This window comes from Acomys minous (assembly GCF_964271855.1).
Source record: "Acomys minous genome assembly, chromosome: 8".
In the NCBI taxonomy this organism is placed as follows: domain Eukaryota; kingdom Metazoa; phylum Chordata; class Mammalia; order Rodentia; family Muridae; genus Acomys; species Acomys minous.
The window spans coordinates 31,702,423-31,719,174 of NC_140489.1; the positions used below are offsets into that span (position 1 = coordinate 31,702,423).

General features: G+C 46.6%; 1 protein-coding gene across 2 annotated transcripts in view; it reads right to left on the reverse strand.

The window, feature by feature from the left end:
* Positions 1-16,752, reverse strand: part of FLVCR2 (FLVCR choline and putative heme transporter 2) — a 63,465-nt gene that overhangs the window by 3,888 nt on the left and 42,825 nt on the right. For both annotated transcript variants that reach the window (XM_084791600.1, XM_084791599.1), the window contains 6 exons: positions 11,502-11,569; positions 8,851-8,954; positions 4,954-5,064; positions 3,812-3,917; positions 3,593-3,704; positions 2,999-3,054 (listed from right to left, as the gene is read on the reverse strand). In XM_084791600.1, coding sequence (XP_084647726.1) covers positions 2,999-3,054; positions 3,593-3,704; positions 3,812-3,917; positions 4,954-5,064; positions 8,851-8,954; positions 11,502-11,569 — 557 coding nt within the window. The remainder of the gene's footprint in view (positions 1-2,998; positions 3,055-3,592; positions 3,705-3,811; positions 3,918-4,953; positions 5,065-8,850; positions 8,955-11,501; positions 11,570-16,752) is intronic.

Consider the following 16,752-nt stretch of genomic DNA (forward strand, 5'->3'; position numbering starts at 1 on the left):
TTAAACAGCGAAATCTCATGTCACATGACACAAAAGTCACAGTCCCGATTAAAATTTTTCACCAAAAAATATATTTTATTACAGACACCTTTTCCCAGGCTTGTCATATACTTATTGGCATTCTAAACCATTGTGTCTCTTTATACACAACACAGTGAAGGCCCATTTCCATGATAGCCTCTGCTCTTCCTGGCCTAGATAACATCATTCCTACCTTAGGCTTTCCTTGTCTCCCAGCAACCACTCTATCCTAGGCTCCTCCCCCTGCTATCTGCTGCCTGACAAACGGTAAAGAACTAGAGTCTCACTCATAAGCCAGCACACAGCCTTGAATGCCCAAGGCCTTCCTGCAGAAAATTGGTTTTGCCTTAGAAAATTGGCAAAGGCTTTCCAAAATGCTAAGTGCTCAGTCTTGGCACTCCTGTCTGGTACGGATTGAATTGCTACATCTTTCCAGAGAAGTTACCAAGCCATAAAATCTTTAAAACTGTCTGACAGCTGATCCATATTTCCAGGAAATACTGTACACTTAACATAGTGATCCATCTTCCATCATATTAATCCCCATGCTATTTATTATAATGTAGGAGGCACCAGTGAGCACTGGGAGAACCAGAATGTTAAACACACAGGGTTGTCCCTTCCAAGGGAAAGATGCTTAACCCGACCCATCCAGAAATGGGATGGGCATGGTTAATAGCCTGGTGACCTTTGTGGCCATACCCGATTCACTTACGATTCTTTTAGTAAACTTGTTTTATCAATCAATCTATGAACCCATCTTTATTATGAGTGTCACATGTCCTTTACAAAGAGTTTCCATGTAATCACGTCTGATCTTTATTTAGCTTACTTTGTTCCTCAAGGAGATTTTTTCATGTTTTGTTAAACACACGGTGTTGGGTTAATTATCACTGGGACAGTTTTCACCAAACTGTGCTGTGCTTGAATAAGCCTAAAATAAACTACTCGGTGTCAGACTCCCCAAGTTTGAACCAACAGCTGCTACTTAGTCATGTTGAACCAAAGTGCCTTCCTGCCTCCCACAGATTTTTTTTTTCAAGACGGGGTTTCTCTATGTAGCCTTGGCTGCCCCAGAACTCACTTCATAGACCAGGCTGGCCGGCCTCTGCCTCCCAAATGCTAGGATTATAGGCATGCACTGCCATACTGGGCTTGCCTCCGACAGATCATTACTGCCCTACTGGCCATGGTGGTCGCAGAGACAGCAATGCCCCCCCTGCTATCATATTAACATCACACTCAAAACAAGAGAGTTAACCAGCCACTAATTGTAGTACTGGTTGTAACAATCAAAAATATTTTTAATGTCCAAAAAGAAAATTGTTAAACAAATCATGCTTACTCATATTAAAGAACACCGTGAGGTCATTAAAAGTGTACTGTAGAAGATCAGTAGCCTGGGAGTGTTGCATTAATTAGAATAGAGTCTATTTAAAGAAGGAGGGAAGAGAGGGATGAAGGGAAGGAGGGAGGGAGGGAGGGAGGAGAGAGGGAAGGAGGGAGAAAACAAACAAACAAACAAACAAACAAACCAGCCAAGGCTAAGAGTTGGCTGGGTGAGTGGTTAATGCATTTTCCAGATAAGCATGACAGCATGAGCTCAGGTCCCTAGAGCCCACTCAGACCATGGTGGCTATGGTGACCCCTGTTTTCTGGCACTCAGAAGGTGGGGACAAGGGATTCCCAGAACAACCTGGCTAACCAAACTAGCTATATGCACAAGCAATGGTTTCAGCTAGAGAGTGTGCCTAACAAAGAAGGTAGAGCTGACTAAGGAAGATTCCTGATGCCAACCACGGGCCTGCACATATGCAAGCATGCATACATATGAAAAAGAAAAGATGTGTGTGTGTGTGTACATATCCACATGCATGGACATGCATAAATAGTAAATAGTACATATCTACATGATAGAATTATTAAATGATTTTGAGACTTTTGTATATTTGCTAGGGTTTTTATTTTCAGTTTTCTACAAAGGATATAGTCTGTCTGTAGTGAGTTTGGTGTATGTGTGTGTGTGTGTGTGTGTGTGTGTGTGTGTACGCACACGTGTGTGAATGTGTGTGCATCACAAATATCCTACTTTGGTTCCTCACGAGTGCAATTCCTTCCATCCACACTTGACTCTGCCTCCTGCTCCATGCTGGGGACTGAACTTGAGGCTCTGTGAACACTGAGACTGAGCTCCCCCAGGCCCTTGCTCAGACATAATCTTATCATTTTGGCTAAAGTGGCTCCCAGCTGAAAAGGACAGAGGAGGGTGGTATGTTCTAGAGCATCCTCCTGGCCCCACACCCTCTTCCACTGCCGCCAACTCCTGCCCTTTTAGAGTTCTTCTGGCAGCCTGGTGGCTCCGTGTCTATAAACTCTGCCTAAGAGGCTGTCACCACTACCAGCACAGAGTGATACTCCCTTGCTAGTCACACAGTGAAGCCAAGTACTCAAGCCTTGGCTCAGGACCACAAGAGTAGCAGTTTGTGACAGTAATGACAAGGCTCTGAGGAGCCTAATAAGGAGACTGGAGGCTGGTTGAAAGTCAGAGAAGGGGATGGAGAAACAGGTCCGTGGTCAGTGGCTGCTCCTGTAGAGGACTTAGGATTGGTTCCCAGCACCCACATGATGGCTCAGAACCACGTGCAGCTCCAGTGTCAAGGGATCTGATACCTTCTTCTGGCCTCTGTGATCACTAGGCATGCACACGGTACACATGTGTACAAGCAGGCAAACACTCATACATATAAAATAAAAATAAATCTTTTGAAAATTTTAGAAAGGAAAGTGGAAGAAGATTCTAAGAGAGGAGCAACACTGGACACCCACTGAGGAAATTCTTTGGATGCCATGTTTATGAGAGGTGAGCTGGTCTCACGGTCATGACAAAAACCAGTTCCTCTGGGAGCTCCTGGGTTGCCACATCCTTATCAAATCTCAGGTCCCAGCTCCTACCCCCTCCAAGCTCCCACACACTCACAGTCTCAGGAGCATCTTTGTTTGCCCTCTGTCTCCGAAGATCTGCCTTAATGAAAGCTGAGAGCAAAAAACAAGAGTGTCAAAGTCAGAGTCATGGAGAAGACCCACTGGTCAAGTTTACACAAGAGAAGGAATCCTCATTTTCCTAAGCATTACAGCTAACCCAATCCTACTTCAGACCGTCAAGATGCGGCTGGCACCATTACCCATCTTAAAAAGGTCCCACGTCACTGCTGTCCTGGAGAGGCAGAATCCAGTGGTGATGCTGGCATTCACTTAAGTCTCTTAAAAGGGCCTTTGCACATACCGTGCTAACCACCACCGCCAAATCTTCACTATAAAATTAGGAAACTGAGGCCCCCAGAGCCTGACCCACTGGACAAGCTGTGGGAGTCAACATCAAACATGGGCCTCCTGATGCCAGAAGCCATGAATACATGCAAACAGATATCACAAACAGAGTTCTATCAACCCCTCCCATCTGTCTGCCACATATGTGCCCCCCACTATAATCATCAGTTAAGACATGGGTCCCAAATTGCCAACATCCCATTGAGTAGCCTGAACCTCATCTTGCTCTGAGGTCCCCACTCACCAGTAAGCGCTGATCCAAGGGCAAGGAACACACACAGGAAGATGTTTCCAGGACTGGTCCCGTAGTTGTCGATGATGTGGCCTTGGGAGATGGTGAAGATGATCCCAAATACCTGGAGAAGCATAAGGAAGGCAGGAAACAAGGGCTTAATTGATTAAGATGCCTTACTGTAACAGGATCGCAGCGAAGCAGGGGGCCGAAGAGAGAGCGTGGCCCTACCTGTGCCGACACGTTGAGGAGGCCCGATGACATGCCTTCAGACTCCGGGTACGTGAGCTCCACAGCAAACTCAAACCCCAGGGGCAGATAGCCAGTCATGAAGAAGCTGCAGTCCAGACCAGAGAGCAAAGTGATGGAGAGCCTCCAGAACAAGAATGGGAGCCCACCTTCCCCCTTAGACTCCCTCCCTCCCTTGCTTTTCTCTTCCCGTCAGGCCATCTGTCAAAACAGGGAGCTCTCTGCACGCTCCGTGCCCAGCGGCTCTCTAATGTCTTCTACGCTCTTCCCGCTAGCCAGCAATGACACATTAGCAGTTATGAAAGGGGCACGAGTGGTTGGTGTGTTTCACTTTCAGCTGAGAATATGTGTCCTAGGTCCTCAGGCCCTGGGTTGGAAGGAAGAGTCCCTGGTGCCAAGGGCCTCTCACTCTCACAGGCATGCTCCTACTGCCTGAAGGAAACAAGCTGGGAGGTGGAGGCCAGCAAAGTCTCTGCAAAAGGCCTGTGGCTCCGTGCATTTCTTTTCTCACTCCACACACCTAAAGATGCCGGTTCTAACTCCTTCCACCCACACCATGCGTCCCTGTGTCATCTTCATACCATGGTTCTCTCCTTCCTTCCAACTGCCCTACGGAGTTGGCCTTACTTACCTTCCTTTTCAGATGAGGAGACAGAGAAGCTCAGAGTATCGCGTGGCAGGTGCAGGGCTCTAACAGTTGGTAGCAGAACTGAGCCCCGGACTGAGCCGTGCTTCATTCCATCCCCAACAGGACAGCCCAGCTACCTGATGTGACTCCGTTTTTGTTTTGGTCTGGGTTCTTTTTTTATGGCTTTTGTTTTGTTTTGAGACAGAGTCTCTCTACATTAGCCCTGGCTATCCTGGAATGTACTATGTAGACCAGGTTGGCCTCAAACTCACAGGGACCTCCCTGCATCTGCTTCCTGGGTGCTGGCACTGAAGGCATGCACCACCATGCCTGGTCTATTCCTCAAGCACTAGCAAGACCCCTCAGCACCATTTCCACCTCTCCTGAGGCCAGTGAGGAAGCAGCCAAGGGGACACACATTGTATCCTAGGCTACTGGCCACTCTGGGAGTCAGGGGACGTGTCTTCCAACTGGACAGGGGAGATCTGAGACTTACCCCAGTGTACCAGCGGTGATGAATACTACCCATAAATGGCCCAGGTCCAAGGTGAATGTGTACACCACCATGCCCACCAGAGTCATGATATACACTACCAAGGTTGTCTCCCTGTGGATAAATGCAAAGGAATCGAGTCACACATTTTACCTTAACAGCACCTAGCAGGCTAATCTGTTAGTTCCACAGGGATCTACTGAACATCTGTTCTATTTCCAGCTTTCTGCTGTGTGCTGGCACATCTGCCAACACTAGCCCAACAATTATTCATTTACAGTTAATAATCACACCATGGTCAATGGTACAAAGAGTAAGAATAGGTAAATACAACCCTGTTCTGCTGGCTGCATGCTCTTTTTCTGTGCAGACCTCCTCACAAGCCTAACCTGCCGTGTCCCATCCAAGGTAAGAACCACATAGCTCCATCCTTCTGTCTGTCTGTCTGTTTGTCTGTCTGTCTGTCCGTCTGTCTCTGTTTTCTCTCTCTCTCTCTCTCTCTCTCTCTCTCTCTCTCTCTCTCTCTCTCTCTCTCTCTCTCTCTCACACACACACACACACACACACACACACACACACACACACATACACACACACACAGAGGTGGGGTGGATAACAAGACAAGCATCAGCTATAGTCAAGGTGATGTTTGTTAAGGCCATCTTAAAACTTGCTTTCTTTTTCGTTTGTCTTTCTCTTTTTGGCTTTTGAGACAGGGCATCTTCTGTGTAGCCCTGGCTGTCCTGGAACTCACCCTATATACCAGGCTGACCTCCTACTCAGAGATCCACCTGCCTCTGCCTCCAGAGTGCTAGGATTAAAGGCATGCACCACTACCACACTACCACCACCCAGCTCCTTAAAGCTTTCTTTAAAAAAAAAATTATTTATTACATATACAGTGTTATGTCTGCACACCAGTATAGGGCACCAAACCTCATTATAGATGGATATGAGCCACCATATGGTTGCTGGGACTTGAACTCAGGACCTCTGGAAGAGCAGCCAGCGCTCTTAGCCACTGAGCCAGCCACTGTTCCAGCCCCTCCTTAAAGCTTTCAATACTGCTTGCTGCATTTGGACTATCAACCTCCCATAGCAATGCTGGATGGTAGCCTGGCTTGGCGACTTCCTCCGTAACTTCTTCCTGTGGCCGTTGCACAGCTTTTCCTGTTGAAGCTATTGAATCTGAGCTACTCTGCTCTAGACAATAGAGTTGAAAGACAAAGCTCTCTAGCTCTGAGCTAAGTGCTTGACTCCAAAGCCAAAGGGAGACGCCCCCGCCTACTCCCTGCTGCCTTTCTCTTTGTGCTGGGTTTGATGGCAGGCTCCCCACTCCCACGCTCTTCCACACACTCCCTTCACAGCGCTGGCCTCCCAGGACTCTTTTGTTGGCCCTGATTCCTGCCAACAGACCTGCATTCTGCTCCTTGTATCACTTCCCATAGGGGGCTGGCTCAGCACACTATGAACAGCAGGACTCAGACATGAGTGCTCAAAGCCTGCACTTGTCTCCGTGGAAGCCAGAGACACAGTGGAACACCATCAAGCACACTATGGTATATGAGACTAATAGTTCTATTGGAGTTCACTCGCTTACATACTGTACATGTGTCTATGACTGCAATCAACCCTGCAAAGGAATCTCTGTGACCCCTAGTTTTACCAATAAAGAAACAGAGGTTCCTTATGTGTTTAAAGTCGGGTGGTGGTGGTGATGCACACCTTTAACCCCAGCAGTCTGGAGGCAGAGGCAGGTGGACCTCTGAGTTCAAGGCCAGCCTGGTCTACAGAATTAATTCCAGGACATTCAGGGCTACACAGCAAAACCTTGTCTCAAAACAAACAAACAAACAAAACCAAAAAGTCCCTAGGGGAGTAATTGCAGAAAGTAGGATCTGAACCGACGCTGAGTTTGGACCATCAGCACTGTCTCACGCTACACACCGGAATGATAGCTTACTGTGCAGCCTGCTGCCTCTTGGGAAGAAGTCAAAGCCAGAGCCTCTAGAGGAGGCTCCTCTCACCCGGGTCTGAGGATGAGAGACCTGCCCCCTTCACCCCTACCTATTCCCTCTCTTCCCGCCACCCTGCAGAAAACACGCTCATGACCTTGAGTCATTCTCAGTGATTCCACAAACTCACCAGAGAGTACACAAAAAACAAAAACCCCTTCTTTTTGCCATGTTTGTTAAACCGCAACTCTACTTTTGTACCGTGGCTACTTGAACAAAACAAAACTATTCCTAGTCCCAGCCTGAGCTAAGCAGTTCCCAGTCTCCAGCCTCCAACCCAGAATCAACAAACCCAGGAGTTTGGAGAGGCTGAGAACCGATGGACAGCTGGTTCTGGACGCTGGGTGATCCTAAGAACTGGCTATGTCTGGGCTCTGAAGAGGGCAGAGCATGAGTCTCCCCAGGCCTTTACTGTGTGCGCTGTCATCTGGCTGCCCACGACCCAGCCAAGCCAACATTCCAATCCCTCCCTTCTCCTGCTGCAGGGCAGGCCCTGGAAGAAGGGACACTGCTGTCCTCTTGTCTGGGGGTGGCTGACCCTCAGTGCTTTTGTATCTGGCTAAAACAAGCAACTAACAGATGCAGAGACGAGATGGCAGCCAAGTTTTACCAGAAGTAATTACCGACCGGGCTCATCGTCGTCGTAGTCATAAGCCTGGCAGCCACATCCTTGGGAGTGGCCTCAGCTGGCCTTTGACTAGGCCAGTCAGAGTGAGACTTAACCTGCCCAGAGGCTCACAGAAGTGGCTTTGTGTGGCTGAAAACAGGTCCACCACTGCCTGTTGCCACCAGACACTGGGGACTTTGTGGGCTTCGACCAAGCAGCCCAAAAGGCTGCTTACTCCAGTACAGGACCATCCCAGCAGCTGACCTACAGCTAGTGCTCACTGAAGACCCTCTGCACGGGGAGCACTGCAGAGTTGCAAGCAGAAGGGAAGGACAGGACTGGCAGTATAGCTCAGTGCTCTACTACTTGCCTAGCACGCACAGGTCCTGAGTTCGATTCTCAACACATGGGTGTGGGTTAGAAATAGGTTGGGAGGCTGTCCTCTATGTCTCTGCTCTCTGGAGCATCCCTTCAAGGCTGACTGATGAACTGCTGCCTAGCAAACTGCAGAGGTCCTCCTGTCTTCATCCCAGGGCTGAGATTACAAGCATATGCCACCATGTATGCCTTTTTATGTGCATCCTGGTGTGTGTGTGTGGAGGGGTCAAACATATGTTCCCATGCTTACAGGGCAAGAGTTTCATCAACTGAGCCATCCCTCCAAGCTCAAGCTTGCACTCTACGGAGCATCCCCTTCTACTGCATTGGCATCTGCAGAATGGGGTGTCAGGATTTTGTATTTATAGGCCCAGATTAGGCCTATAGGCCACTTTTACTATTACTGGATATTCAAGCCCGGGGTACATCATGAGATGTGCAAACAAGACTTTAAAAAATTGCAAGATTAAGTGCATTGCGAACTGGAGTACAACACATAGAGCTCAGTTAGCCCAGAGCAGCCAAGGACGTGGGTCAGGGAGATCACCTCTTCATGCCTCCTTGGGGGTTTCCACAAACTTGCCAACTGCTGAGAGTTTTTCCCATTTGTTTTCACTTCTCTGTCCTCTGTCCCTTCCACAAGGCTTTCGGATGGGGAGGGAGACTAAACTGGCCTTCGAGTCCACTATCCCTAGTCATCCCAAGATCCCACAGAGGGAGTACAGAGTTCCACTTTGTAAACGAGAAAACTGCGACTCACACAAAGTTTAGAACTGTCTGCTTGACGGCTCAGACCTCCAGCCGCTACCCCTCCCCAGAAGCGAATGAGCTATGTTCCTATGAGTGTGTATTTCAAAAGCAAGGGCTCCCCCAATTCTTGATCCAAAAAGAGTCACTCACTTGTAGGTTTTGGTCTTGTCCAGCCAGATGCCTGAGATCATAGCTCCAAACATCCCTGCGATGACAATGGTCAGACCGATTCTTCCAGCATTCACTTCTTCCCCCTGTGGAAACCACAGAGACCACCCCGCGGCATCCATTATGGCCAGTATTTAGCAGGACAAGATGGCTCCTATGACAACAACCTGGAGAAAATTCTAGAAGAGTTGCTTTTCCCAATAATAATAACCCAGCTGTGTATTTACGTATGCTAGGGTACCATGAGCAAGCAAATTCTATCCTTAGAACCACTTTCAGGCAGATATATATTATATTTTAATTTACTTTTATTTTTTTGAAACAGGGTATTACTATGTAGCCCTGTCTGGAACTTGCTCTGTAGACCAGGCTGGCCTTGAACTTACAGCAATCCACCAGCCTCTGCTGGGATTAAAGGGGTGCATCACCATGCTCAGCCCAGGTATTTTAAAATTAATCCTTATAGCAATTCTAGCTTATGTATCATTGTTTCCATTTTTATAGGTAGGAAAATCTACTGGAACATATGTATTTAACATATTTCATCCTTCTGTTTGTCAGGTGGGTCTAACCTGTGGCCATGCATCTTAGGGTAGCTATGAATGTAGGCCAACACATTTATAGATAACAATGTCATTTTGCAGTCAAAACATATTGGACACTCTTAATAATAATAATTAATAAAAATATTATAATATGAGATGTAACAAGAATAAATTAATAAAAAATTAAAAATATTATATTATTATATAACATTAATATAATAATATATAAAATGTTGACCTTATTATTTAATTCTCATAACCCCAATCATACAATTAGGAATCAGTCTGCACTCATTTGATATTGCAAAACAGAAGCACAATGAGATTATCCTGCTAGCCCACGGTCGCAGGCATACTTCTTTTGTTTTGTTTTGTTTTAATTAATGTATCTTTATTGCATGTGCATTGGTGTTTTGTTTGCACATATGTCTATGTGAGAGTGTTGATCCCCAAGAGCAGGAGTTACAGATAGGTGTGAGCTGCCATGTGGATGCTAGGAATTGAACCCAGGTCCTCTGGAAGAACAGCCAGTACTCTTAACCACTGAGTCATCTCTCCTACCCCCAGAGCTAGGATATGATCTTTGAGCCATCTCTGAAAACAGAGATATCTAAAGATGGTGGCTTCTGCCACTGCAAGTGTGACATCCGTGGCCTTGGTGCGCCAGACTCTATGACACTCAGTGTCGCTTTCCCAATATCCTTGGTTCTGGAAACATTTTTCATAAATGCTTTAATTGGTTCCAGAACAGCCAGGTCTGCATAGAAAGACCTTGTCTCAAAATATATTAATTATTAAGAAATAAAATGCTGAGGCTGGAGTGATAACTCAGCCATTAAGAGATGGGAAGAATTGGCTGCTCTTCCTGGAAAGCAGAGTTCAGTTCCTAATGCCCATATGTAGCTCACACCTGCCTGTAACTCCAGTCGCTATGGATATTAAGCATGCATATGGTGAATAGACATTCAGGCAGGTAAAACACCCATACACATAAAAATAAATAAAATTAGGAAAAACCAAAACACTTTAATTGAATATATAGGTGTTCGAAATTAAGCCTTGCCCATATCATAATAAATAAAAAATATTATATGAATATACACATACACAAGTATCATTACTTATTCTCTAGTCCTTTTATAAACATTTTAATTTAGTTTTGTTTTATGTGCTTGGGTGCCCGGTGGTTTCCGAAGCTAGTAGAAGGTTTCTAGTGCCCTGGAACTGAAGTTATAAGTGGTTGTGAGTCGCCATGTGTGTCTTTAAATCTTTTAAATCTTTTAAAAGATTTATTTATGAGCCAGGAGTGGTGGCACACCTTTAATCCCAGAACTTGAGAGGCAGAGGCAGGTAGATTTCTGTGAGTTCGAGGCCAGCCGGGTCTGCAAAGAGTTTCAGACAGCCAAGGCTACACAAAGAAATCCTGTCTGGGCGTGGGTGGTGGGTGGGTGGTGGTGGTGCTTCACTGATTTATTTATTTTATGTGTATGAGTGCTCTATCTGCATGTACACCTGCAGGCCAGAAGAGGGCATCAGATCTCATTGTAGATGGTTGTGAGCTGCCATGTGGTTGCTGGGAGTGGAACTCAGGACCTCTTGGAAGAGCAGACAGTGCTGTTAACCTCTGAGCCATCTCTCCAGCCCTATTCTCTACTCTTAAAAAAATAATATTTCAATTGTAATTGTAATTGTAGCTGAGCATGGTGGCACATGACTTTCATCCCAGCACTCAGGAGGCAGAAGCAGAGGCAGACAGATCTCTTTAAGTTCCTATCCAAGGCTGTATATATATAATTTTAAAAGGTGTGTGTGTGTGTGTGCGCGCGCGCGCGCGCGCGCGTGTGCGCCTGTGTGTGTGTGTGAGATCATATGCCTTTTGCAGAAAAGGAAGAGGTCTAAGATAGTAACAATCTTGTCATAATCATACTATGCCATAGTTTAATACCACCAAAACTTAAATTGGACCCAGGACCGTCTCCCTCCATAAGCGCACCACCATCAGAGGCTAGCTAGCACTAGACCGAGGAGTGAACCTCCGCCCAGCCTCTGCAGAGATAGATTCAAACGTTTAGTATCACCCCGCCTTACCGGGAAGTGCAAGATCACCATGCGATTCAGCAGAGTGGATAAGGCGTAGAAAGCACCAGCGTTCAGACCTGAAGGAAGGAGGTTGAAAGACATTAGGATGAGCCTTCTCTCAGATCATGGGCTAGCGTCTCCCTCCTCCCCGCAGCCATCAGGGAGGTCAGACGAAATCCTTGTTGCCTCGGCCTCTCTGTGCGGTATCCACAGAGGAGAAAAATTCAGGGAAATATGAGGTGTCTGTCCAGTTCTTCAGAAAACAACTCAGAGCAACCACCATAACCCTTTCTTAGCCACGTGCCATTACACCATGATCCCTTTAGCCTGCCCTGGAAGTGGCTCTGTGCAGGACCACTCCAGGTCAGAACCATCTGTGTCCCTCCTTTCAGCTTTGTCTGGACCTGTGAGGTTTGAACAAGCAGTGGACACTCTCTACCTCCTCCTGGTGACCCTGTTCTCTCTCTGAGTATCCAGACCTTGGAGCCTTGGCACCCTTCCACCTGCTGGCTGCTTCTCTCCTCTCTCCACTCACAGATCTACCACTTGAAACTAAACTACATCCAAATGAGCACTTAGTTGATGCCCTACTTCATCAGTTTATTCAACAGATAACGGCGAACCTAGAAACTGCTGGCGGAAAGAGAGAGCAGGGGGCTGGGGAGATGGCTCAGTGGTAAAGATCCTGCCACTCAAGCACGAGGAGCTGAGTTTTGGATCTCTAGTATACATGCAAAGAGCCAGGCGTGGGAGAGGGGAAGGACAGGGACAAGCGGATCCTGGCGCTCACTGGCCGGCCAGGCTAGCAAACCTGACAAACTCCAGGTTTCAGTCAGAGACCCTACTGAAAAAAAAAAAAAAAAAAAAAAAAAATATATATATATATATATATATATATATATATGAGGAACTGGAGAGAGGCAGTAGATAAATATGATCAAAATGTGTTACATAAATATTTAAACTTTTCAAAGAATAAATCAGAATACTTTTTTTTTAAGGTAGAGAGTGCCTGGACAGTGGTGGCACATGCCTTTAATCCCAGAACTTGGGAGGCAGAGGCAGGTGGATCTTTGTGAGTTCAAGGCCCACCTGGGAGTCCAAGACAGCCAAGACTACACAGAGAAACTCTCTTGAAAACAAAACAAAAAGTTAGAGAGTGACTGAGAAAGACACCTAATAGTGACCTCTAGCCTCTGCGCATGTACATATGCACACATCCTCATGAACATATATGTATATATAAACATGTTTTTATATAGAAATAAACATATGTTTATCTATAGATATAAACATATAAACATATGTTATACATACACATATGTGTATATATAAACACATATACAAGGAAAGAAAGCGAACAAAGACAGAAAGTAAGTAGATAATAAGTGATTCGCCCAAAGTCATACAATGACTCAGTAGCTATGCTGAGATTGGGACTGACCCAAAGGAGAAAGGGCCTTCCCTCAAGGATGACTGTGATGGTAATGAGGATGATGAAGATGATAACGATGACAGCACCACGTACATAAGCGTAGCCCTATTCTAAGGGCCTTACAGGTTTTTTTTTTCTTTTTTTGTTTTGTTTTTTTTTTTTTTTTGGTTTTTCAAGACAGGGTCTCTCTGTGTAGCCTTGGCTATTCTGGACACGCTTTGTAGACCAGGCTGGCCTCGAACTCACAGTGATCTGTCTGCCTCTGCCTCCCTAGTGATGGGATTAAAGGAGTGCACCACCACGCCCGCATGTGGACCTTACGATCTTTATAGCTTCCCTAGAAGTTAGCAGTGTCAGCAACCTTATTTTATAGATGAGAAAAATGCACACAGTTAGAAAGCAAACCCAAAACTGAGTGAGGAGATACGGACTGCTAGTCATAGCCCACATGATCCCAGCATTTGGAGACTGAGGCAGGAGAGTTATAAGTAAGAAGCCAGTCTGGGTAAGATCCTATCTAAAAAAAAAAAAAAAGCACAGCTAGGCACTCCATAATGTATACGAGGGTTATTTGTTTGTTTTTGCTTTAACAGCGTATTGAGGCTAACAAGACTACCACAGAGACTCTTCACATTCGAGTTGTGGAGAAGGGTATGAGACAGAGCACACAGCAGGACAGCAGGACAGCAGGACAGCAGGACGCAGGACAGCCTTAGGTTCAACTTCAGGGGAACCAGTCCACAGAGTCTCAGATTCCAGAGGCATCTAGATGCTGTTTCTATTTGGGCCTCAAGGTTTTGGCTAAGGAACAATGAAAGTTGAGTATACTGATCTTCCTGGTAGAGGTGCTCCCTGGAGCACACCTCTCTAGCCATAAAGGATGGAGCAGTGAAAAGGAGCCCTGTTCCCAGGGACACGCTGAATGGCCCGGGACCAGGTCTGTCTGTCACAGGTCATTTTTTATCATAAGCAACACTGCTGAAACATAGTTGACGTGCTCTGTATATCAGGTTCCCAAGGGAACAAGACACAAAGTGAAGGTCAGATTCTCATGCAGAATAGATAAGAAATTTCATCCCATTCCCACAAGCACACAGGCATTAAAGTAAAGGGTAAATCTGGCTCTGGATTTTACCACTGGTGGCTCCGGAGCCCTTGACCTTAATCACTAGGTTTCATGGTTCAAAACAAAGGTGTCTCCAAGCCAGGCCATTTCACCCCATCACAGCGTCTCTCAGAAGGTCACCCCACAGATGCAAACGGTTGGGCTCAATGTGGCCTCTTCAACATGTCAGGGCCACAGGGGACCAACACATGCCGAATGTTACCCAAAGTTATCACAACTGCCAGGCTAGTGCTTGTCGTATAAGAAAACATCTTATAGAGGACCTGAGAGATGGCTCAGTGGGTAAAAATACCTGACACCACATTTGAGGGCCCAAGTCCCCCCAGGACCCGTATGGTAGCAGGAGATCTACTTCTGCAAGCGGCCTTTGACCTTCTCAGCAATACATGGGGCACACGTGCACACCTACCCACAAATAGTAAATGTGTAGAGTGTTTAGTTAGCATCTTACTAGAAACTAGTAACAACTAACTTCAGCCACACACCCACACACTTAGAATTCCATTCCTGTGTCAAAAGAGTCATCAGGAGACAAGTGGGGTGGGCCGGAATGTGGGAGAGAACAGGGAAAAAAGAAAACAGCTCCCTGCTGTCTTCTATTCTCACCCTATTATCTCCCCTCCTGGCCTAGCCTGACCCTGCCAAAGGTAAGTGAGCAGTTGGCTTTAGGTGACCCCCCGCTGCTCTCAGCATAGGTCCCCAGCTGGGATGAACAAGGACACAAGGAAACAGAAACATTACCGAAAAGGAGGGAGACACACCTCAATATTAGCACTTTTGTGAGGGGAGAGTCCTGAGCAACATAGCCCATGATGCTAAAGCTGAGCTGGGGCGGGGTAGGGTGGGGGTGGTCAGTGGTTATTGGCATGTGTCCAACTCCACCCCGGACCCAACTGCACCAGGAGCTCTGGGACTGAGCCCCCATAATCTGTGTTTACGCAAACCTCCCAAGTGATTCTAACACTACTGAAGTCGGACATACTGACTTAGTTAGATAGTGGGGCTTATTATTAGCCTTTCCCATGCCCAGCTGCACAGACATGGTAAAGGTAGAGAAAGGCAGGGAGCAGAAGGACGCTCTGGAAGGCCCTCCTTCTTTCCCGTGCTCTATGCACTCATCTCACAGGAGTTGGCGATTGATACGTGATCCTTGAATCAACCTTCAGGTGCCCTGCTCCATAGCTTCAGACGTTGCCAGACAAGTCAGCCAACGCAAGCAGACCAAAGGGTTGAGCGCCTCACACCCAAGAGCTGGAAGAGTGGGGAGGAAATGCAGGGCCTGCTGGAAGCGTCACACCACCTCCATAAATCCAGGGGATCACTACAGCAAGATAAGCCCCCCCATCAGCTCAGTGTAGAGGCAGGTGTGTCCATGCTGGGAGCCTGCCCTGCTGCTAGGCACATCACTGGGAAGCGGGGATCCTGAGAAAGAGGTGGGCACTGAGTGTTCCCTTCCTTTTTTGAGGCCAGTTTTTTTTTCCAAAAAAAAAAAAATTACTTCAGGGACCGCTTAAAAATTCAAAATTTTAAATCAGAATCTCCTAGAATGGAGCTTGGGAACATGCATTTTTAACAAAAAAGAAAGGAAGGGAGGGAAGGAGGGAGGGAGGGAGGGGAGGAAGAAAAAGAAAGAAAGAATGAAAAAGAAAAAGAGAGAAAGAAAGAAAGAAAGGGAGGGTGGGAGAGAGAGAGACAGAGACAGAGAGACAGAGACAGAGAGACAGAGACAGACAGAGACAGAGACAGACAGAGAGAGGTAGAGAGACAGGCTGAGGGCCTAGGTGTTATTAGGTATTTTGGCTTCAGGAGTACAGAGGATGAAAGGCCAGCCAGGATGTGGGGCTCACATGGAAGAGAAGCAGCCCCAAGACTAGCAGGCCATCCTTTACCCATAACTACTGCAGAGCTTCCCAAATGTGCAGCAAGGCAGGCCTCCACCTCTGCCACAGAGGACAAGCGTGGAAAACGAAGCATGCAAACAAGTCAGGCCGTTGGCTTCTGTCTTTGAGGGAGCTTGCTGTGCTAACTGGCTCTGTGTCCCTGTGACAAAACACCTGAGACAGTGGACTTGGAGGAGAGAAAGGTTGCTTTCCGCTTCAAGGTTTCAGAGTTGGCCCCACTGTTCTGGGCCTGTGACAGGCAGTGCTCGTCGATGTGGGGAATCTGCAGTAGATCAGAGATCCTCGCCTCACGACAGCCAGGGAGTCAAAAGGGTCAGGAAGGGGTCAGACCCCCAATACTCCTTTCAGAAGTATGCCTACAATTGTCCCTAAGCCCAGTTCTAAGGATTCAACAGGCACGCATGTGGTGTACATGGCATACATAACATAAAATAAATAGATCTTTTTTAAAGTGCTAGAATCAGAGACACGCATTACCACACCCAGCCCCATTTTCCTCCTGTAAGGTTTATTTTTAGCTGGGCATTCTGGCACACAGCTTTAATCCCAGCACTTGGAAGGCCTAGTTCAAGGCCAGCCTGGTCTTTAAAAAAAAGGAAAACAAAAAAAGCATACAAAGTAATGGATTTCATGGTGGCATTTGCATACACATGTCATTGTACTTTGTTAAACTCCTTATAAGCTAGGATCTTTTTTCTTTCTTCCTTCCTTCCTTTCTTTCTTTCTTTCTTTCTTTCTTTCTTTCCATTGTTTGAGACAGGGTTTCTCTGTGTAATAACCCTTGCTGTCCTGGAACTC